Here is a 23,459-nt window from a genome sequence, read left to right as displayed (position 1 = left end):
CTTGAGTGCACCTTGGGCTGACTTAGAGTGAGCTGTCTTCTGAAATGATACGATGATTTCTTTAGAGAGAAAAAATAAATGGGAAGAAAATCACTGGCAATTCAAAACTGGCATGAAGTTGACTACACTGTGGAAAAAGCTGACCATTGCAGTAACTCGTGCCACAACTGAGGAAGGCATTTTCAGTCATCTAGGGGTTGACTATTCAAGATGTGGTCACTATAGGCTTAATTTAACCATAATGTCAGAGAAGAAAGAAGCCAAGGACTCCTCCCCAAAATTAAAATAATACTAGTGATCTGCTCTCCCAGACATACAAAGTTTGAAAAAGATAATTTGAAACTGCTTTTACATTTTGTCTCAATGCTAAATGAAAGCCCAGAAAGCCAGATTAATCAGAGGATGGGAGTGAAGAGCTACTATCAACCAAAGTTATTTGAAAACAGCAAAGGTTAAAGATATCATCAACCTGTACTGCACAGACACTGAGTGTGGAGTCAGCAGGAAACGTCAGTGTGCGGAAGCTGATCTACAGTGCATCCAACCGCACATTTGTCAAGGAAACAATTGTTTAAACTCACCTACTGGTCAGGCAAATAAACTGGAAAAGTGGGAAGTGGAAATCAAAGTAATGACTATGGCAAAACAACAGCATGATTTAGAAGGACTCTTATGTGAGAAACATGACCCTTATCAGTGGCCTTTAGATTCACTACATATTCTTTGTATATTCTTTCTGTTGAAAGGAACTATTTTGTCAGTGATGTACTAAATATGCACATTCTATTCACAGATCATTGAAAACTGTTGCCTTGATTATTCAGATCATAAATGCAGACATCCTAAATTGATAGGATGAAATGCATGTCCTGCAACTTTTTCATATACAATCACTGAAAACATGTTACAGTTTGATATAGCCTGAGGAACACACTTAACTGCATTTGATGAACTCCTGTCCAATCTCATGCTCAGTTAAAATCTATTTCTGGTAAGTGAAAGGCTTAAATTCATCAACTTCAACTCTCTTTTTCTACTTTCTTCTTAATAAACATGGACTTATATTTCTGTTATATTAGAAACATATGTATTGTCTATTGAGCAAAATAATTTAAGTCCAAATCACTGTAAATAAATTTTTGTTTCACATGATGGGCAATAAATATTAACCTCTGAATCAAGAGGGATGGGTATAAATGGGTTATTGTTATAGTTCTTTATTTTGCAAATATATCTGAAAGTCATAGCATTGGTCTTTAAAACAGAAACCTATTCAGGAATAAAATGCTATTTATTACTATACATTCTGCAAAACTCTAACTTTTTAATGGAATCAAAGTTTTAAAATGTATTGATAAGGTAATTAGATATGGTTGTACAGAATGCATTTTTTGTGATCTGAATGCACTTTTTCCATATATCCATTTGTTTCCCACCACAACTGTTCCAACATTCAAAAACTAAAACTAAAGTATCTAACTTTTTTTACCTTAAAGTGATCCTCAGTTCTTTTCCTTTGCATTTGAGAGATTTGAAAAAAAAATTACAAAATACAAAAGGAAATGACAGAGTATTACTGGAGGAGCGCATTTACTCAACTGGTTATCACATGGATGCATACGCTCTCTCCAAGTCTAAGGGCAATGAAAAGGGCTGGGTTACCATATGGCAAGGCATAAAATCTCATACAGGGAACTGTGGGAACACTGGAGTCTTGACAGTCTGCAATAACCTTTCTGTGTTCAATGAAAGTCAATTAGAAATCATAACTTCATTCATCATGACGTCTCAAATACAGAAAACCACAAGTTAAGACAGAAGAATAGCTTTCATTAAAAGACTGCCTTAATCTGAATAAGTGAAGATCATGAAATTCTCATCTACAAAAATTAGAAGGTTGTGGGTTGGGTTTGTTTCATTTTTTTGCTTTCACTGCTGTGGAAATCTTACTTCTGTTACAGCTTGAATCCTCTACTCCTAGCCTCTCAATACCTGACCAAATTACAAAATTGCTATAATCAAAAAGCCTGACTTGTATCACCATAACTGTGCATTTTGCAAAGTAATTTATGTCTTCAAATGTCCTGTGATTTTACTTTCCACAACATATAACTGGCACAAAACTGGAAGGTAGGAAAAATATAGGATTCCTCTCTTTCTGGTTACTGACTATAAAGCAGAGAAAAGTTAAAAAGTTAAATATTATCATTCCTGAGAATGTTTTCATCTCTTAGATTAAATATTCAAACTAATATGAACTCCTAGCATCTTTATTTTATAATTTTGTTACTGGTATTGATATGAAACCTTAACACCTAAAAGACAGAGGGGAACCCCCTCCTCAGCAAATAGTCCATATGTGGACTTTTTTAACCTTTTTGAATCTTGCTTTAGATTTAACCATGATGTATTCTCTCCTGCTGGTGAATGACCTGAGACATGTTTACATGACTGTGCAGTTGACCTTTAGATGTGCTTCTCTTAACACACAAATATTGAATGCAACCTCGACACATTAGTATGCAATTTAACATATTGCATGTATGTGTGTGTGGGTAGTATCAAAGCCACTTTAAGAGGTTCTTATACTTCACTATACTCAGCTGCTGGTGCCTGCCCTCATGCTATACACTTCATTGTGTAATGACACTTGTAGATGTGTTAGTAAATGAAGTGTGCATAAGACATTCATCTTTAAAATTCAAATCATTTCTGTGACCTATCTGGCCTCAGTAATAGTTTCATTGACATAACCCGTGAAGTGTTAGACTGTAATACATGAATGGGAATAGAAGCCTGGGATGGAGATCAGGTTTAAAAACTTGCTTTTACCCTGGAGAATATCTAACATTAAATGACATCCCTCGTGCACTAAGCCCATTCAGATAGTAACACTTGAGACCAATTATGAGCTGGGAACTGAAAGCTGTGAAACAGCATTTGATTAAATTGTTTCTAGGCTATAACTAACTATGTAAGTGCAGCTCTCTAACCTGCCTCTCACCTATGTAATTGCAGACTGGATCTCCGATCTAATAATGGCCAGTCTTCACGAGTGAAGATCCAGGGAAGGTCTTTACACCTTCCAGCCTGCGCATTGGATTTTTTAGGTGAGACACAGTGTGCGCGGAACTGAGCCCACCCTTTAATCCTAAGGTTCATCTGCCGGGGCCCAGCGAGCTTGGACAGTGGCAGTGAGGTCCTCAGGACGTAGGTGGGTTGCCTTTAAGGGCTAACGAGCCCCACCTGCCCGGGAGTGGCCCTGACTGGGAATCGAACCTGGGTCTCCGCGGTGACAGCGCCGCACCCTTAACCACTAGACCACCAGGGACTCCATCTCCGATCTACTCATTTCATGTAAGTACTATAAAAAAGTCAAGCCGAGTGCTAGTGCAGATTACCTTCCACAACATCTCTGTCTGCACAGCAGACCAGGGCTACCTCACACTGCTACTGTGCCTAAAACATGAATGCTCAGGATGGCTCTCACTGTTTTGTTCTGATTGCAAAGTCATGAATCTTTTAGATCATTAATTGCCTTTGACATGCCTAGTTGAGATCTAGGTATACCACTCCAGGGATTACATAGTCAGCTCCCAAATGATAACCTGTTCTCTCAGAAGCTTTCAAATGCCATTTTGTTTAATTGCTCTTCAGCTCTGAGAATTACCCTAACATCTACCCTGCAGGATTTTTTCACTTTTGACAGCTTACTTTTACTGCCTCTTATGGAAGCAGTGGGGACAAGCTAGGGAAAGCTGACCTGTTTGTAGTTTACTTTCTTGGTTGCAAGCTTTAGAATCCCACTGGATCCCTTCTATTTCGACTTTGGGTTACCCATATCACCTGGTATCCACAGGTGTCATCTTTAGCCATAATCTTTTTCAAGAGCTGAAAGTCACAGCACCAACATGGTAAGCTAGGCTATAAAAAATTAGGGATTTATGTTATTATCAAAAATGGCCATATTGTTAGCATTTGTGATTCTGAAACACACTCAGGAAGGTCTATTTGGGGGGCAACTAATTCAGAGTTTGATGGACTGGGTAGAAGGAGAATGCTCCTTACTTTATCATGCCTCTAGTACAGTAACACCTAAACTAATAAACTTAGACATTTTGAATTTAAATGAATGTAATTACTGACATATATAAAGTTATTATGTCCCTTAAGTTTGTGTGATTGGACTTTAATACTTTACCTGGATTGTTAGAATGCTTACTCTCTAAGGAAATCAAAAGATTTCTTTGTAGGAAATCTTATGGAGAGGTACAAGAGTCTCTACTATTAAGTGTTTAAAAAGCAAGTCATACATTAGAAAATGGAATACCATTTCTAATTTAAATTTCTGGCCTGTCTGTAAAATCTTTACATAGATTAAAAGAAAACAATTAGCAACTCAAAGCTTTAATGCAAAATATAACAACTCACATCCTCATGCAAATCCCACAAACCCATGCAACAGCTACTTTTTTCAATTTGAAACAAAATTGTTCTATAGACTAAGTTCTAGTTTGTAACTGCAGAATTTATAACTACAAGGATTTAGGATGTGCAAATGTGAGGCATAACGGTATAAAAAGTTATATTTTTTTCTCATGTACAAACTTTTAAAATTCTCTCACAGAGATCAAAATAAACAAAGAGAGGGGGGAAAAAAAAAGAAAAAAAAAACTTACCTTTCTCCTTGTTTCCCACCACTTTTAGGATTGACAAAAACTAAAAGTGGATGAGTGCCTGGAACTGGAGTGATCTAAAAGAAGGGAATAACACAGCCACTCATTAATGCTGTGTGTTGCATTCATTTTTTCCTATAGTAGACAGAAAACAAAAAGCTTAATGCAAACTCTATGTTATGCTTTGTAATCCATCTGGAAGTAATACTATAATTTGCAATAATCCTCACTTCATTAATTTGCCAGAAATTACAAGTGACTTCTCCTTTAATGCTATCTGTTTTACAGTTGTGGTACCATTTAAACCTATAATTCTAGTGTAATATTGATATATATATATACACACACATATATATATACGTGTTTCATTTAAAGTTTTGTTCTCTACTGATTGATGTAAGACAGGTATGACTTACTCTGACAGTAACTTCCTATGGAAAAAGCTATGAAGAAATTGTATTTTGGAGTGAGAAATGACACTCTACTATGAAGGTCAAATATAGCTATGTGGAATTTTAAATCTGACAGAATAATTTTTATTTTTTTTTAAGGTACTGAAACTTGCAATATTTGATAAGATATGAAATCACACACTTTCTAAAATGTGGCAACAATAACAATAAAGAGTTCCTCTAAACACCTGAGAAAGCTGGTAAACATAAGAAAACACAGGAGAAACTATGTGGAAGAAGGGCAAGGCTGCAGAAGAGAAGACTGAGGAGGATATACTGAAGGAGACAATTATTTCTAACAATTTTTTTTTAATTCTTTTGTGCAGGGAAATGTTTACATATTCATATTAATGTTTAGCTTTACAAACTAACATCTTCCTTGTAAGCAATGGTGTTATTCTGTATTTTCAGATACTCTGATATGTGTGTGTTCATTGCCTTTACTCCATAGACTTGAACATAAAAAAATTACATCTCTCTATAATACCTGTTTTTAAACCATGCAACTAGACTATTCATATTAAAAATTATCACTTTTAGACATAAATCAATTCCAGAATGTTTGAAAGTATATTAAGAGTTCAGAGTCAACACCTCCAAAGTCATGCACTAACAACTTCAGGGATGAAGCTTAGACCATCTCTGTTTCAAAATGATACAATGAAAGGCCTTGCTTCCAAATCCTTATTCATAACTCCCGAAATAACAAAATCTCTTCAGCTGAAGATTTCATAAAATGCAATTTAAGACAAAACCTGAGAAACCTTATAGCTAAGAAGTCTTACAGGCATCCTAAAGACATAGGTATATAATCCTACAGGCATCTAAAAGCACTTTCCTTCTAGCAGGAATTGTTAAGCACTAGTGTGTCAACTCCATTCATGATTTCACAAACCATAGAATCAAATCTGTTCCAATACATACAAAAAAAAAAAATAATGGAAAACTCCACAAACCCAGTGGAATTAAACTTAGCATAAAACCAACTCAGTATCACCTTTGGCACAGTAAAGTGCTGCATGTTGAAACATACATCAAATTGCAGAATACAGTGAAGTTTGTCATATATTTAATTTTTATCTACTCTTTTAATCAATTTTAGTTATTTAGCCAATTCCCATGATGTTTGTTCCTGTGAACTAAGTGTAAACCAATGGTGCTCATTGTGACAGAGATGGAATACCTACTGAAATCCCTTAGGACGCGGGTTAATTAATGAGACTCATCCTAAGGTTATACATGATCTATTACTTCCTCTAATTAGAAATAATAATCCTGATCATTATGCTGGTTAGCTAGAAAGAAGCAAGATGAATGTGCTTAACTATGATTAATTGTCTTTTAGTAGTGCAGACCTCCACTGCCACTAAGTTATCTGCTCACTGCTGTCTGATGGAAGGAGGGTTTGGTCTTGATACTTTTCTCCACAAAAGCTAAATGATGGACTTATTTCTATTTTAAATCTTTTATTTCAAGACTGAACCATATTATTATAAGAAGAAGGTTTTGAATAATCAAAAAAAAAAAAAAACCAAAAAACTAATAACTAGTCTGTATTCCACTCAGTTCCAAAATAAATTTTAACTAATTTTTTACAGCTTTCCCAAATTACTTTTCCAGATAACAAATAGTATTTTTATATAATTAAAATACAACTAAAGATTTAGACTAAATTAGTGAACATTGTCAAGCCTTAATCTAGCATGATATACAGGCAATCTCCATGAAGTTGTAGGACAAGTGACTTAGAGTAAAAATTAAAAAGAAAAAGAAATAAACAGTGGACCATTTATATATAGTTTCTCCCATATTGAAAACAGAGGTCTAACAGGAGTAGTACGAAGATCTATGTTACCTTGGGAACTTAAATCATAAACAAATGCAATTAACACACTGATTAAGTTTTATGAAAAATATCCTTGCTTACTGAAAATCATTAAAATGTGACCACAACAGCAGAATCAGGGTAGTAGAGTAACATGCACTATATGGGAGAATTAGGGTACTACATTTTGATCAAATACAGAATTTTTTTCCAGACCATCTTTAGGAAAAATGCTAACATTAATTACTAATGATATTTATGGTATCTTACATCTTTGTGCAAATAGTTGCAAAATTATAAAATCTGTGAGTGAAAAAAACCCTAACATTCTCATTGATCCATCCTTTCACTATGGTATCCTTCAAGAGCCATTCAGCCTTCATAATAATTAGATTTTAATATTATTACCAATCAAAAATTTAGTATTTGATGCTAAGATGAATTCCTGTTACTGAAAACCAATTTAATTCAACAGAGAAAAACAAAGATCATGGTATAATCAGCAAATTAGGGCCATCACTAATTATTCATAGAATGATTTTTAATGTTATCACCATGATTACCAGTGCCGTATCATGTACTACATTACAAACGTCTCATTACAAATAAAAAATACCAAGCACTTCAAAAACCACCTCAAATCCATTCAATACTAATTCTACTGTCTTAGTCTGCTCTCTCTTTTTCTCCATATCAAGTATAATAAATAAAAACAATGACGAATACTAGGCTTTTGATTCATCATGGAGAGAGAAGATAGAACATAAGTTTTGGATCACACTAACAAACTTACAGAAAATCTTGTGACCTAATTACCTTAAAGGAGAATATTCAATAATTTAAGGTTGTGTGTGCAAGAGTCAGTCATGCTAGGAGTTGCTGTTTTGAATAGACCAAGTACTATATGCCAGGCACTGTATAACATGAGTGGAAAATAGAGACTTTAAAAATATCTGAAAATAAACTGTGTGCATAAATAAAGATGTCACTCTATCCAGAACAGTTTGGTTCAAGGAACTGTGTGTTTATGACCGAAAGTTAGAAAACTCCACGCGTTTTCTTTAGCAACAATTTATTAGTGACACTGCGCCTGATTAGATCTTGAGCTTTCTGTCAATTAATACTCTGGTCTTTTTGCTCCATGGTTTGTCACAGACAATCTGAATGGCAATGAAGCCTGTGAGAATGATAAGTACAGGAAGAGAATCTTGAAAGCAATACATAGTGATTGCTGCAATGTCCTACTACATCATCAGTGGAGAAGCCATGTGACTGCATAGGGTTTAGGGTTTGTTTTTCAGGTTTGGAGTTAGTTTGGGGTTTTTTTCTTTTCCTTGGATTGTCATAATAAGAATGTTTCACTAACCTAAAACAGTGAAACAATACAATAAACTTTCCTATACTGACACTGCAAGGTATATCTTGAAATACTTATGATGTATAAAGTAATGTATATATAGTAAGGGAATCTTTTTACTGAAGCTCAAGATATCAAAAGATAGAAATAACAGACAACATTTTTAATGAATATTAAATGATTATCACATTGTTATCATGACGATAATTTAATTCTGAGGAAATCAAGCAGTATCATCATGCATGTGAACATTAATTTCACTCTAATTACTCATAGTAGTAGTCTGAAGTTCAGGCAGAACTTCTGGCATGCCTCTAAGTTACTGCTCTAAAATAGCTCATCACACACACAAGTTTTTCTTTCAAGCAGAAAACCTTCCATTTTTATTATAGATATTACTAGTAATGAAAACACATTGCTTCTCTCCACTGTTAATGTCAATATGCCAAATACCCTACTTAGAAATACCTGCACAAATTACATCCTTGAAGTTTACTCTATCTATTAATTAACAGGTCCAAATGAGAAAAGTGAATAGTTATCGAAACATAGATTTGTAAAGTAAATTTACACAACACTGTATGACAGATACAAAACAAACTAGTTCAGCTTCGTCCCACAATAGAATTGATTTAGTCTTGCCTCCCCCTTAATTTCTTAGGAAATCCTAACAGTGACATGAGAAGTAGATTTGCACCACAGGACTCCTGAACCAATGGAAGAATTTACCTACTGCATTTTTAAAATATGTAAAAGTGAAATATTAGAATAGTGAATGTATATTTCACTTTAAAGATCTCTCAGTCTATCATTGTCTTCATACCAACAAGCATCTGCTTAAAATTAAAATAACAATAATCACACCTGAAGACCTTGTCCATCTACAGTGACAGAATTTGCTCTTTGCATTTTGTTCCGTTCTCCCAGTTTGTTCATTTGCTGGGGGCAACTCTTTTCTTTTTTCACTGTTGCCTGTCTTTCCTTGAAAAAAAGAAGAGAAAAGGAGAAAACTTAACATTTTAATACATTATATATACAAATGTATTTTATACAACTGTAACTGAGACTGTACCTCCACGCAGTTGCTTTTTGACTAGTGAGGAATGTCAGATTCTACTTTAATGAAAATGAGATCTCAGTCAAGTTACTACACAATGTTTGGCCACTTCACATAATATCTATCTATGTGCCTGGACATTTCATAATGACTAGGCAATAGATGGATGAAAAGTGTGTAGTCACAAGACAAACTAATGCAATGATGTGAAAAGGTAATCTGACATTACCAGGGTGGTGTTCTGAAACTGGAAAGCAAATCATACAATATAACTGATAAGATATCAGTAATTTATCAAGATTTCATACTAACTGCCAGTAGAAGTTGGATGCTCCAAAGTACTTCTCCACTTTGGCAAAATATACCTGGTCTAAATGTACCATAATCAATTGGCTGAGTTATAAAACATATATTTTGCATCAGAAGGAAAACAGAATCTACATCAGCTTCTAAGTTGTTGGCAATTTTGCTGCTGATACACAGCAGAATGAGATGGCTATTTGAAAGAGGAAAGCTCGGAAGCATGCTCTAACCATATTTTCAACTGTTATCAGGCCATTTCAGAAAACTCTGAATAATTAAAAAAAACAAAACAAAACAACAAAATCCTTGCTCTTTGTATCTCATGTACCCAGACTGTCCTTTCAGGTTGTCTGAAAAATACACCAGAAGTTAAGACAGTAGATGTTTATAGAATAGAATTGATGTGCCCAATTCCAACTGCATCCCAGCCACTTTCCTCACTTCACAAGTGCGAAGAGGTTTTAAACTAGTCAGTGGAACATGCTGGTACAAAGCTGCTGCACTAGAAAGTAGCATGTAGGACTCTCTTGCACTCCCTGCAACTGAATTCAGTAAGTAGTTCATTGCTCCACACCAGGCCAAACCCATCTCTGTGCTACCTCTGATAATGCCTTAGGGATTGCACTAGCAATTAATCCATGAAACTCTTTCTAGAGCAGTTTTTATTGGTAAAAAACATTGACATAGGTTCTTGAGCAGGAAGGGAATAACTCCCAGCTTAACACAGATGTGAACCATGACCATTTTAATACCATCTTTAGTTTTTTTAAGTTTGGAGACTGACACAGTCTCAATCTAGTCCTGATGCAAACAGTGGTCCAGGTCGTCCCAGTCTGCTTTGGGTAGCCAGGTGCTGTGACCATCTGATCACATTTTGTATAAAAGGACTGACAAACCTATGCTACAGGAAAAAACAAAAGTAGGGGATCTCTACACAAATTCCTGTATGAGTGAGATGACTAGGAGGTTAGTTAACTGAGCTTTTGCACGCTTTGAGTAACTGGTCAGTTCAAGAGGAGGTGCAAGAGTCTAGACTACAATATCATTCATTTCTTTAAAGAGAAAATGGTTGAAGCAATTAGAGCTATTCACCTGAGCTCTAACCTTTACAACATAGACAAACGCTGTACGTATCACTGCCTAAGAAATCACCAACTCTGCACGCACTTACTGATGATTATTTAAAAAGTAGAACTACGATGAGGCACCCAAACAGAGTAACATTTTTGAACTAACACAAATCATTATTGCTAAATGATATTGGTTAATGTCAAGGACAGCAAGTTAGATATTTCAGTATGAAGGAATCTTTACACTTCATTACCTATTTAAGAGGTTCCTTTGGGGTTTTAAACAACTTTGTGAATAACTACCCTTAAAAGTCACTACCTTATAAAAAGTAAGCATACCATGTTAAATAGGATTTTACATTGTGGACAAATCTGGTTCATGAATAATGTAACATCTTCAAAAATCAAATCAGATGTCAGTAAAGCAGAGAAACAGCTAGTAAAAAAATGCTGATTTCTAACAAAGATCAGAGATGGAGAGAAAATTTTAAAAAGCTTTGGAAAACCTCAAGGTTAAGAATATATTTGTGATAATTCAAAGAAAAAGGTAACAGAAAGGAATAGATCCATCACACTGAGTTCATGCACTTAGGGAGGTTAAAAAAAAACATTGTTCAAAAGAGGCCTATGTATAAATTGTAGCACTAAAACGCTTCTTGCATATATCATGCTATTATTTAGAGGAAAAGTATACACTGTTGAGAACAGTGCCCAAACCTGCTGTTTTTAATCACTCAGATGCAAAATGCAGTTACAATTACCTAAAGCAAAGTTTTGGATATTGGGGTCTTTGTTCCAGCTGATACAAATAGCAGCAAATACCCTCAGCTGGCTTGGCCCTATGACTACTGCATTATTATAGAAGCAACATTCCTTCTCCAATTTATATTTCCTGTCTGATAAGCAAAACTATTGCTTGACTCACACACAAAGACAAAACAAGATTAGACCACATACCTTACAGAACATGAAGGAAAAAGTACCTTGATGACACAGAATTGTCTAGAGTGTTAGTAAAATAATCAAAGACGGATACCTGGCCTTATTAGCATTGAACCTCTGCTTTCTTCACTGATGATTTTTGAAGTACAAATAAAGTATTTTGTATCACCCATCTTATATGAGTATGATACCACAATAAATGTCACCATCTCTACCAACAGTGTTCTCTGAAAAATTTTTGAAAAAGCTGATAGGAGATTCTAGATTTCATAGAGTAATATATTCTATAATTTTTCTATATGGGTCACAGTAGTGAGGATCTGACTTACAGTTTGTATGACATAATAATGTGTATCATAATTCTAATGAATTTTTGGAACACAAAAAGATTTACCACGTCATTAAAAAAATCTATTTTAAATATTCTTGCACAGACATTTTGTTTTTTATACATGAAATAGAAAACTGGCTTTGAATATCTTACTTTTGGGAACTATAATATTAAACTATAACATTACTAAGCTATCAGAAAGTGTCAGGAACTAAACAATGTAATTTTTAAATGAGAAAAAAACTTAAAATCATCTGTGGATAACAGCTTACAAATTCTAACAATGTTAAGAAAAATTTGACGTGCATTGATAGAATGGTTTTATAAAATGCAAAAATTTATCTTTCGAGGTAAGAAATGTTTCTATAACAGTTGTGTTGTATTTAATATCTTGCTAAATAAAGCATACAAAATGATCATTGTATCTGTGAACCCTTTTGTTTAGTGGACATGCATGAAGTTGATAGAGATACTGGATACAGCAGTTTAGTCGCTATTGTACATTTTGATGGCTCAAAGAATCAAGCTTTTCTGTTCTTTGGATATGTGTCAGAGCACATATCTTTTGAAATTGTACTTACCACAACAAAAATTTTTTCCACCCATCTTTGCACCTCTCATGCCTTATTTTCTCCCCTTGAACTCCCACTTTGCAGTCAATATCCATTAACTGGAGCTTCTACCATTCAGGATTGCTCCAGAGAGATCACTGTCAGATAAAATCTACTCAACTGCGTTTATCCCATATTTATCCAAATAAGAAAATAATTGATAAATAGGACACTGCCTTTCAAATAATAACACTGAATATAATATCTAGATTTTCGGTTCAGCCCCAAAATGCACTTCATAGCAAAAAAGAATGTACAATATCATGATCTGTTAGTACTCGTGCGTTCATGGATGCCTCCCGTTACGCACCTCAGGGAGCAAACCTCCTAACGTGGGAAGCGTCTGTTGGAAAAAGAGAATGTTAGGCTGCAACACTGAACAGCTGTGATGGCAAAGGGCATGGACAATGTTCTCAAGGAATCTTACCTTGCAGCAGTTTGTACTTAACAACAAACATACACAGTGCATTTTTTTACACATTTGCACAAGCATACTCTCTTAATGTTTTGGCTGTCATATTAACAATTTATATTCTGGAAAGTATGTTTGGGATCATTTTAGCACCAGCTAAAAATATTAGAAAACCTGAGGACTTTATTCTTTTGAATAGCAAAAAGTGATACTTGCTACCTGGTGAGTTTTTTTATTTTATCTTCCAAGTCTTTGAATTCTCATGCAAATCAAGGAATATTGACTAAAAAAGCCACCTTCTGCTACAACTACTCTTTCTTTTTATAGAAGTACAGTCTTTGCCTTTACACAAAACACTATCATACTCTACTGTAGCTGTTAGAATAAAACAGATGAATAGTAACTAAAGGCTTACTAAACAGTTACCTTTTTACATTTTAACTGCTGACACTGCTGGGACAATGCAGCAAAAATTCCTTTTATCACCTTGCCTTTTGATCAATAACTGCAAATCTATTTTTCAGGATTATTTCCTACACAGCTGAAATGATTTAAAACAATTTATTTTATAACATGAAACTACAATTTACTTATACATTAAACAGGATTGCAAAACCATTAGTGAATGGTTAATGACATTACACAGTTTGTCAGGTAACTACTGCAAACTTGAGATTTCTTTTGTATGATAATTACTTCTTTTATAATATATACATTCAGATGTATATACACATTCCCTAGGTGGGGATGGGGGTGCATAAGGAGAGAACCAAATATTTTGCTAATAAGCATAAACTGAAACAGTTATTTAAAAAAAAAAATCTTATTTTAGAACTACAAAACTTGAACTTGAAAGATATTGATCAGGAGAATTTGTTCATTAGAATTAACGGAATACCATGTAAAGATATTCTCAAATGTTTGCAGGATGAAGGCCCTGGAAGTTTAAATATGGGACTTGAATACCAAACTGATGCTTTGGGGTCCTTTTTAAGAAACTTGGAAGAAGGTTACTTCGTGATTCCTTAGAGTTATTTTGTTTAATGACATAGGAATCTTCAAGGAGATTATAATAATAATAGATTATTATTAATAATAATAATAATAAAAATTAATAAGTACTCCTAGACTGTAATTTTGTAAACTTACAGGGCATTCAAGACCCTGCTTACTAAATTCCATTCCACGCACTTCTGCCCATAGTTACACAATAACCAAATACTGAAAATACCCACATCACCACTACCTCAAAACCACGGGGAGCAATCTATCTGCAATATCTACTAGATATCACATCCAAGTAACTGTGATTCAGATGTGTTAAAATATTTTGAAAATTTACTTTCTAAATTCTCCACATTTCCACTTCTAACTCTGTGTATGTGCTAATTAAAAGGGCCAGTATTAGGACACCACACTATACTGTCTTGAAGGTTAATAGAGCTGTGGCACAATACTCAGCTCTACATCCACAGGCAGAAAAAGTCCTCCTGTGGACAAGATTATCAACTAATTCTCTAGTAAAAATACTGTCCAGTGAGCTGCACAAGCCCATACTATAAAGGAAAGATAAGGCTTCTAATTAATTTGAGAGCTGTCTTGATAGAAACACTTGCAGCTAAGAAAAAAAAAATCACATTATATCAATCAGAAGGCGGCATTTGCTACTAACACTAGTAGCAAAATACATGCAAAAAAGACAACGCTGGAATGGAGAAAATCTGATTTAATACCTTCTAAAACTGCTAACTGCAAGACTTGTTCCTTGTTCTAAACAAGGTATCACTATGTGATAACTTTATATATATACACACCTTTTTTTGCTTGTTTAGTTTATCTAAATAAAGATGTAAAGAGTTAATCATCAAACCACAATCAAGTCTTTCTCATTTAGTACTACGGCCTTAGTTCATTCAGTTTTCTAAAGACAACTTGCCTTCTATGTTGTGCAGATTCAATATATGCATCAACATGCAACAACACCAGGGCCCAAGACTTTTAACTTGATTTACAACTCAAAATGAAGTTGGGCTATAGCAGCTGATTATATACACTGTCCAAGAAAGACATAAGTTTTGGAAAAGAATTTTGAAAATAATACCATGGTAAGCTCCAATGGGAGAGAATATAAGGAATAGACTTAGGGACAGACTGCAGTGATGAGCTGTGGGCAGGCAACCAGATATAACTTAAAATGATTGAATGGCTGCCATTTCAGTTTATCAGCATCTTATTATTTTAACATTGAACAGTGTTTGCAGAACAGATAATTAGTTAGGAAGATACATTTTCCTCCAGGGCAATTATTAATTTCCTTCTGACTTCAAAGAAATGAAAAAGCTCTTAGTGTAGATAAGCACACCATTATATTTCAAGTCTGATTTAGATTCTCAGAGAACTGACGTTGCAATATGATACACAATTGAAAAGGAAAAAAGTGGTTTGTTTTGTTTTTAAAATCTGTTTCAATTGCTATGTCATTACTTGATATTCAACAACCAGATTTAAATTCAACTACCCTCCACTCCCTGCCAAGCACTATATTCGATGAACTGTGGTGTTTTTATAGTTCAGAAATCCAGAATAAGGCTAGTACTCAACTTCAAAGGATTGAATTGCTTGTAAAGATGCTTACACACTGCACTGACTTTCTGTGTTCCATGTTGAGCTTGAATTCAGCTGAGCTAAAACTGATCTCTACTATTATAGAAACAGAATAATCATTTTAGGATTAAAAACTGGAAAAGGGATTAAGAATGCTTATTCTTCAACCAGCCACTGCTAATTCCCTATTTCTCTCTCTACAACTCTTCCTTCCCATGTGAGTAGCATCTACATACCTCACAGGAAAATAGTATTAGTAAAACATATTACCAGACATGGAAAAAATATCTATTGAACAATGTTGCAATTATAATACACCCATTAGCTATTCTATGTAGTATCTCCAAATACCAAATAGTCAAAGAAAATTCTTAAACTGTATTTTCAGCTTTAATTCTGTATTACTTTTTGCCAGCATGTCAACACGCTATATTTACACAAAAATTTGAAGCTACAGATTATAAAGTAGTTGCATAAGGCATATTTCCTAGCTAAAACATTTGTAATCTGCTGTGTATATTGGTTTATGTGCCTAAATAGAACTAATAAACAAAAGATTTTTGAACATTTATGGTTTTGGACAATAAAATGCCAAACAAAACCAAACTGAATTCAGATTGATTTAATCTTATATGATTTTGTCCTAAAAAGTTGTAATAACTTCACTACACAAAACATTCATTCATAAGAGAAAAGAAAGTTTGAGAAAAAGAGAAACTTATCAAACTTATCATGATGACCCATTTTTCCCAGAATGCAAAACAATCAAGTTGAAAATAAAAACATAAGGAAATTGACTCAAATTTTATTTCTTTAATTTCTTGCCTTCAATACTATACCATACCCTCCACCTTTAAAATAAACTGGTTACTATGGAGATAGTGTATAAGCAGAGTACCTTATGTTTTTCAATTTATACCATAATTTTCTTCTTGTTCCAAAATTAACAGTTTTAATCATAGTTTTCAAAACAAATGTTAGAAATTAAGTGAAAAATAGTTCATTGTAAAACTTACATAAACAATAGGAGGATCAAAATCATCATGCATTATGGAATAAATACACATCTATTAAATAGTAAGTTTTTATTGGTTGGTTCATCACTATCCAAGGCTGTATCTATTTTGGTGGGAAATTGAAAATCTAATTATGTTTCTACAAACATAAATATGAATTAGAACATCCAGTGTTCATCAATAAATGGAGCAAAGTAAAGGCAGGCATGAAATGAAAAAAAGCCAAAATGCATTTTTCCCATTCTACCTTATAAAAAGGGTGGAGGAGAGAAGCTGTATCATGAGTAAAGGCCAATCTTTTCTTCTTCACTACTCACTCATCTCATTCCAATACCCAGTTTTTAACCTGGTTATGATCTAATTCTGAGCTCTTGGTAGGCTAGGATTCAATTGAGTTAAAGATTTTTAAACTCACTGCCAGTCAACCTTATCATGAACTTTCATTATGTGCATATAATTAATTGGGTCCAATGAACAATATCAGCACTGAGTTATAGACTTTTTCCCCCCACCATATAATTAGAATATAATTACCCACAGGATATCAGAATGATGCAAAACCTTTCCTCTAAATGTGCCCTCATTAGGAAACAAGTCTCAATGTACATTTATTCAATCAGTATGAATTAATTAAAATGTTACTGAAATAAAAGAGAGTAACATTAAAGTGTATCTGACATCTATTAAAAGACTATCACTTGAGATCTGCACACACGGTTTATAACAAAACTCATTTAACTTGAACAAAAAACTTACCGTACAACAAGCCTTATATACGGTAAACAGAAGACAGACTAGTTTTAAAGTTGCCAGGCTACATTTTACTAAAACATTTACAATTACTGCAGTGAGATATTAAAAATCTTTGTAAGACATTGAATCTAAATAGATATGTCATGCTTTCATTATGTACACAGTATCCACTCTGTGAGTTCCCCCATTGTTTAGTTTTCAGCTGATGATGTAGCTTATCATATTTAGGAATAACATTTGAAAAGTTCTATTTTGTGCAGTTTTGAAGACGGGAGCCCCTCTATTTACCATCTAACTGAGAACCAGGCATTTCGGTTCTCTCTCCAGCTGTTAGGAGTCACTCTACCTTGGAGAAATCTCTCTTGTGTCTAAAGAGATCCTAAAGAAGTAGTTGGGAACAGACACCTGAACAGAGATGGCTGTGTTTAGGGAAGTATCACCCTTTGTGATATTCAGATCTGGAAGGGTATTTTTTTAATTTATTTTTCATAGCTGAAATAGTGATTTTGGACATTAATGGATACCTAGGAAACGGAAAAACTGAGATATGGACCTGAACAACAAATTGCAACTTAGAGATCAGTTTGGCAGCACTGGTATAGTACATGGTGCTGTGAAATGCAATTCATGAAAGAAGTCCTTTATCTCTGTAGAAATCATTGAGGTTGGACTTCACAAGAACTGAAGAAATGAGACATGAGATATGTTGGATGAAAAAGGCAAAAGTATGAATGTCCTCAGTTTCACAAAAGAGAAAAGATAAGAGGGATTTAGCCTGTACTCTTGAAGGAAAACTTTTGAGAAGGCATCTTGGTCTGAGATGAACTCTGCAATTTTCTGGAATTAATCTGGACTTCCAAAGTTACAGATGGCAGGGAGGGCCAACAGTTTTAGGAAATCAAAGATACAAAATTTTTCATCTTGCTTTTCCCACAACTTCTATAACCTATCCTATGGTAGAAGAAAATAAATTTGTCTACGACACCTCAAAATACTCAAGGATAAGCCTGGTACAGCAAACATTGTGGTTATCTACTTTTATTTACCTTTCACATAAATGTAGCATTGAAAGAATATTATTGCTCAGTTGATTATTGAATCTAAACCTGTGTCTTAGATGAAAGACCCTTACACTGTCAAGTATATCAGATCTGATATGCCTGAAGACAGATTTTTTAGTACCAAACACTTATGTTTAGACAACTTTGAAAAAGATTGGTTTTGTTGTCATTACTGAGAGTGCTGGCTTCACATACACTGAAGTATTACCTTTCTCAAAAGGAATCCCCGTAACTGAAAATAGGAGAACCTAATTAAAAATTACCAACACTAATAATACATACACAACAACCAATCACTTTTAGAAGGAAATCCTATTACCTAGATCACTGAGATATTATTTGCAGCAAACGTAAACTCAGGTTTGTAATGCTTTTTTGTAAGAAACTGTTAGATAAACAAATACGCTACAAAATTTTTAAGTCACTCTTAAATCACAGTAAAATACATTTTCCATTCCTAACAATATACATTGTGCTGAAATACATGTCTTGTGCTATGTTGTTAGTAATATGATTCTGATACAGGAAAACATATTTACTTCTGCTTATGCCTTCAAAATATGGAGATAAAACAAGGGTGATTTGACTCTAGAGTGGTTTTACATATCCTCTAAACAACTTAACTAAACTCCAATTGTGGAATAAAAATCTTAATTCCTCTATTCCTCTTCCTCTCCTGAAAAGAAAATGGAGTTACACCAATTTAATTGAGGATGAAATTTCATGCTGAGGTTTATTCCATTTATAACAATGGCAAATGATAAATAACATTAAAATGAAAACAGCCCAATAACAAAATCATGAATTCCAAATGCTGACTTTTAAAGTATGACCTAAAATCCTGAAAATTAAATAATGTATTGTAGAATGTAATCATCCAACAAACTTAAAACGATATTTTACAATTATTAATCAGAACTTGTCCAGATGATACCAAAATATGATACAAACTACAAAACTGCTCTTATGACTTTAAAAAAATATTAAAAAATATTTTGTAAATATTAAAACCAGGTTTCCATTGCTTTACCTTCACTGAGAGCAATGGAATAATCCTAGTTTATGCAAGTAGAGGGCCAAAGTCTAGCATCCATTCCTTTGCAGATTATAAACAGCCAAAAGGATTTATTAGAAAATAATTAATTTACAATAGGTTCAAATATTATTGTTCCTAGAAACTGCTTTAAGATTAGGAGGTATATTTTCTTGGTTTTCCTCCCCACAATAAATTATTCTCTCTTAAGTTCAAGCATTTCTTACTCTTATTATGAAATATATTTAAAGAGGACCACTCATCTGTTATTGATTTTTATCAGCATAAAATATCCAATTAAGTATGTGAGTACATAAGTTAATTCTCAAGCTCTTTTTTAATGATACAATGGTCAGCTCTTTTCTATACAACCTACACATAGCATTTTTATTTTCATTGAATTGAGTTATTGTTTTTGTGGACAGAGAAATTTACTGTCCACGATTGCAGAATAAAATATACCATAATATTGATGCATAGCTTACTGCAAGACCAGTGTCATCATTCTAGGTAACCTCCGGCTTAGATCAGAGACCTCAGCATTGCAGATATGCAATATGCATCCCAAGCAAAAACGGCTCATAAGAATAACTTCATTATTCTGGGAAGGTGGATCTATAAAAGATGTAAAATGTAGAAGTGTTCTGCCTATACAGTTTCTGGTAAGTACAGTCTGAATAAGTGATAAAACCTGAGTCAGCTTCAGTCATAATATGCCCTACAGAAAATTCATTCTCACATGAAGGAAAATGCAATATGCAGAGGGTAAAACATGCTAATGCCTACAAACGCATCAGCCAGGATTACACATTGTGTTTAAGGTTCACATAGTCCTGTGAATGTAACAAACACCTGGCAGACAGTCCCAGCATATTTTTAATGCTGAATATGAGAGGGGATTACATCTGAAATACACGTAAGGACAACTCACCAATACTACTGGGCAGATTGATGTGGGTGGTAAAATATGGTCCTTCAAAGGTCCACAGTCACATTCAGGTTTCAGATGTGAAGCACACTTGTTATGCAACTACAGGAAGACAGAAAATGAAGATTCAGCTTAAACCTTTTACACTTCTCATGTAAAAAAATGGGCATACTAGAACAGGGTGAGTTTCATTAAGCTAATTATTACTGAAGTACTGGAAGGAAAACGAAACATACTGCAGTGGAAATTCTCCTAGGATTGACAAAACCAGTGAATTTACATTGAAGTAAGGAATGGCGGATTAAGGTATTTTCCAGTTTGGAAATTGTATGTGTGGATCAGCACACAAAGTGAGAACGTGGCATGGCAGTACAGTAACATCAGCATAGTGTTATTGGTGATCAAAACCTTCATTTCAGAAGAGAACTTCTTGCACTGAGCCAGGAACTTCTGTTCTATTACTAGTAAGTAATTCAAGGCAGCCTTTGATACAACTCTGTTTCCTACCTGAAGCTGATAGTCACTACCCATTCAATTATGAGAGAATAACATAGAAATATCTAAGAGCTTTAAGCTGCATTGGGTAAATTTTGGTCTGGATGGAATCAATGTTCAGACTTCCACCCACTGCTGAACAACCTGAATTACTCTTCCTTTTTCTAATTTGGCATTCATTTTAATCTTAGCATTCATCCAGTTGTCTTGAAAGCAATGACAAGAGTTCTACTCCAAAAACATGACAAGAATATCCTCAGATCTGCTGACTGAAAGAGCATTGGTTTATTTCTGTATTGCTACAAAGGTTGAAGGGAACCCTATGTATTTAATATCAGCAAAAAATGGCAACAAGTAATGATAAACTTATAGAAATACTTTGCATTAGCAATCAAGAGTTCTTGTTGATAATTTAGAATTTAACTCAATTCAAATGTCTCTAAATACCCAGCCACAGAGTACAAAGTCATTTGTGTGCTTGGATCATGCAAAGCATTCGCATTTAATTCTTATACTTTGCAATATCATTAGAGATAGTCAGAAGGAAATCAACCTAATATTGTGAAATATTTGTGAAAGTTTATTATTTTGGACTTGATGATCTTTAAGGTCTTGTCAAACCCAAATTATTCTGTGTTTCTATTTCTACACTGATTTAATAAACTGTGCATTTAGGTCTTCAGGTAACATCCATTTCCCATACTGTTTATTATTTTTGAGGAGATAGGTATATTTGCAGTAAATAAAAATAATCAGGTTAATAAATACCAGGAGCTGTAAAGTAAAAATCTTATCAACAAATTATTTAACTAGTATCATAGGTAGCATCCAACATTAGTTCAACAGGTTCAATATCTGTTAAAAAATCTGTAGTTCAATATCTGTATCTGTAAACCACATTTTTCCAATGACTGATTCATTTTCCCTTACACAATTTAACTTATATGAACTCTATTAAAATTACAATGAAATTATACAAATTGCTGATGTACATAAACTTTACCTGTAACATGGTGTTCATTGAGTTATCTGGTACAGTTAATGCTGACATAACATTTCTGAATTTTGAACTGAACGGTATCTAATATTAGCATTGCCCATATTCATTTATACTGCAAAGTTACCTTTTTAGGCAGTTACTTAGCAACAGAAAATAAAAGTCTAACAAGTTTCGATTTACTCTGAGCATTAAAACCTTATTGTGAGAGTATTTTGGTAGCCCTCTAATCTAAATCATTTGTCATGCTAATTCTCTGCCTAAGTGGTGAGGCTACTTGTACCATAATTAATGCACACCAGGCCACATTACATCAAATAAAAGTATCTTCACACATTCAGTGGTAATTAGCAGCTTTGCTACTCGGTGGCACGCAAACTTATCCATGAAAAAATAGCTTAATCTTCTTATTAGTCTCTGCTGATCTTTGACAACAGAATTGGCACATAGCAGATAACAAAAATGGTAGAAGATATGTAGCTTTAATGAAAATAACACTTTGCACAATGAAAAAAATAATATGCATCTCTTCTCAAAAAAATGTTTTAGCAGGTTTTAAAAACATTTTCCCCACATCTAGATCCTGTAGAATTTTACATCTCTCACAAGCTTGCAAAGTAGGAAAAAATGTATTTGCTGGAGACAAAATGAGGGGAAAAAAACCCATTTACATGACACTGGTAGGTAACTACAGAGTGCATGGGAGAGGGATCAGGGGTTTGGCTGAGAACTCCGTATAGCAAGCCTCCTTAGTGAAAAACAGCTCTAAATTTTGGGACTTGATCCAGTTATGCGACATCAGAAGTGACCCCATTAAGCTGTAAGGACAGAAACTTAAAATGCATGAAAGAGGCTCAGAATTAGCTGTGTAATAGCTAGCATCCTCTTAGATTACAAGTCATAAATGTGTGGTACGAGGAGTTGAAAACGTGTGAAGGAAGCGACGACAACTACATAACTTCAGAATATCCATTCAAAAATCATGCATCTGATAAAAAAATTTAGAATACCTTTTTTCTGTAATAAAACCATTTCTATTAGAAAATAGAGCTATTGCAATAGAACATATCAAATACAAAGAATTGCAAGCAAAGTGAATAGGAGTAATTTCAAGTATTTAAAAATACACAGACTTCACTTATGTGTCTAATTTACTTCTGAAGGTATAAAAATTAAATAAAAATATTAATAAAATTATTTTTGAAATAAAATTTAATTTTAGGAAAAAAATCTTTAAATTACTGATGGAAGTACAGTTGCAAAATTTTAAACCTCAATGCCAAGATTTTCAATTTTGGCTGTCAAAAAACAAAAACTCATTTTTAACTGGAATTTTGACAGACATTTAGGCATTTAAATATGCATACAAGCACTTAGGATATTTTAAAAAGTATTTAGCCTCTTCCTTTCCTTTACAGTGATTTCAATTATAAATAATTCTTCAGTATTTCTTCAGTGAATAACAGTTCTTATGAAAATCCTCTAAATCTTGACGTTCATCTTCAAGGAGTAAAAACCCTTTTCAAATCTGGTCTG

At 33.9% G+C, this 23,459-nt stretch overlaps 1 protein-coding gene across 6 annotated transcripts in view; it reads right to left on the bottom strand.

Annotated features, from left to right (window-relative positions):
- DGKB (diacylglycerol kinase beta) overlaps positions 1 to 23,459 on the bottom strand; it is a 337,929-nt gene that overhangs the window by 208,360 nt on the left and 106,110 nt on the right. For 4 of the 6 annotated variants that reach the window (XM_050332620.1, XM_050332627.1, XM_050332611.1 and 1 more), the window contains 4 exons: positions 20,435 to 20,533; positions 12,935 to 12,967; positions 9,175 to 9,291; positions 4,680 to 4,753 (listed from right to left, as the gene is read on the bottom strand). In XM_050332620.1, the coding sequence (XP_050188577.1) occupies positions 4,680 to 4,753; positions 9,175 to 9,291; positions 12,935 to 12,967; positions 20,435 to 20,533 (323 nt within the window). The remainder of the gene's footprint in view (positions 1 to 4,679; positions 4,754 to 9,174; positions 9,292 to 12,934; positions 12,968 to 20,434; positions 20,534 to 23,459) is intronic. The other 2 variants (XM_050332643.1, XM_050332651.1) reach the window with 1 other exon arrangement.

The sequence above is a fragment of the Myiozetetes cayanensis genome, unplaced genomic scaffold (genome assembly GCF_022539395.1).
Source record: "Myiozetetes cayanensis isolate MyiCay16 unplaced genomic scaffold, myiCay2020 scf1, whole genome shotgun sequence".
In the NCBI taxonomy this organism is placed as follows: Eukaryota; Metazoa; Chordata; class Aves; order Passeriformes; family Tyrannidae; genus Myiozetetes; species Myiozetetes cayanensis.
The sequence above is the reverse complement of the archived record's forward strand: the minus strand, read 5'-3'. Positions and strand labels throughout refer to the sequence as shown.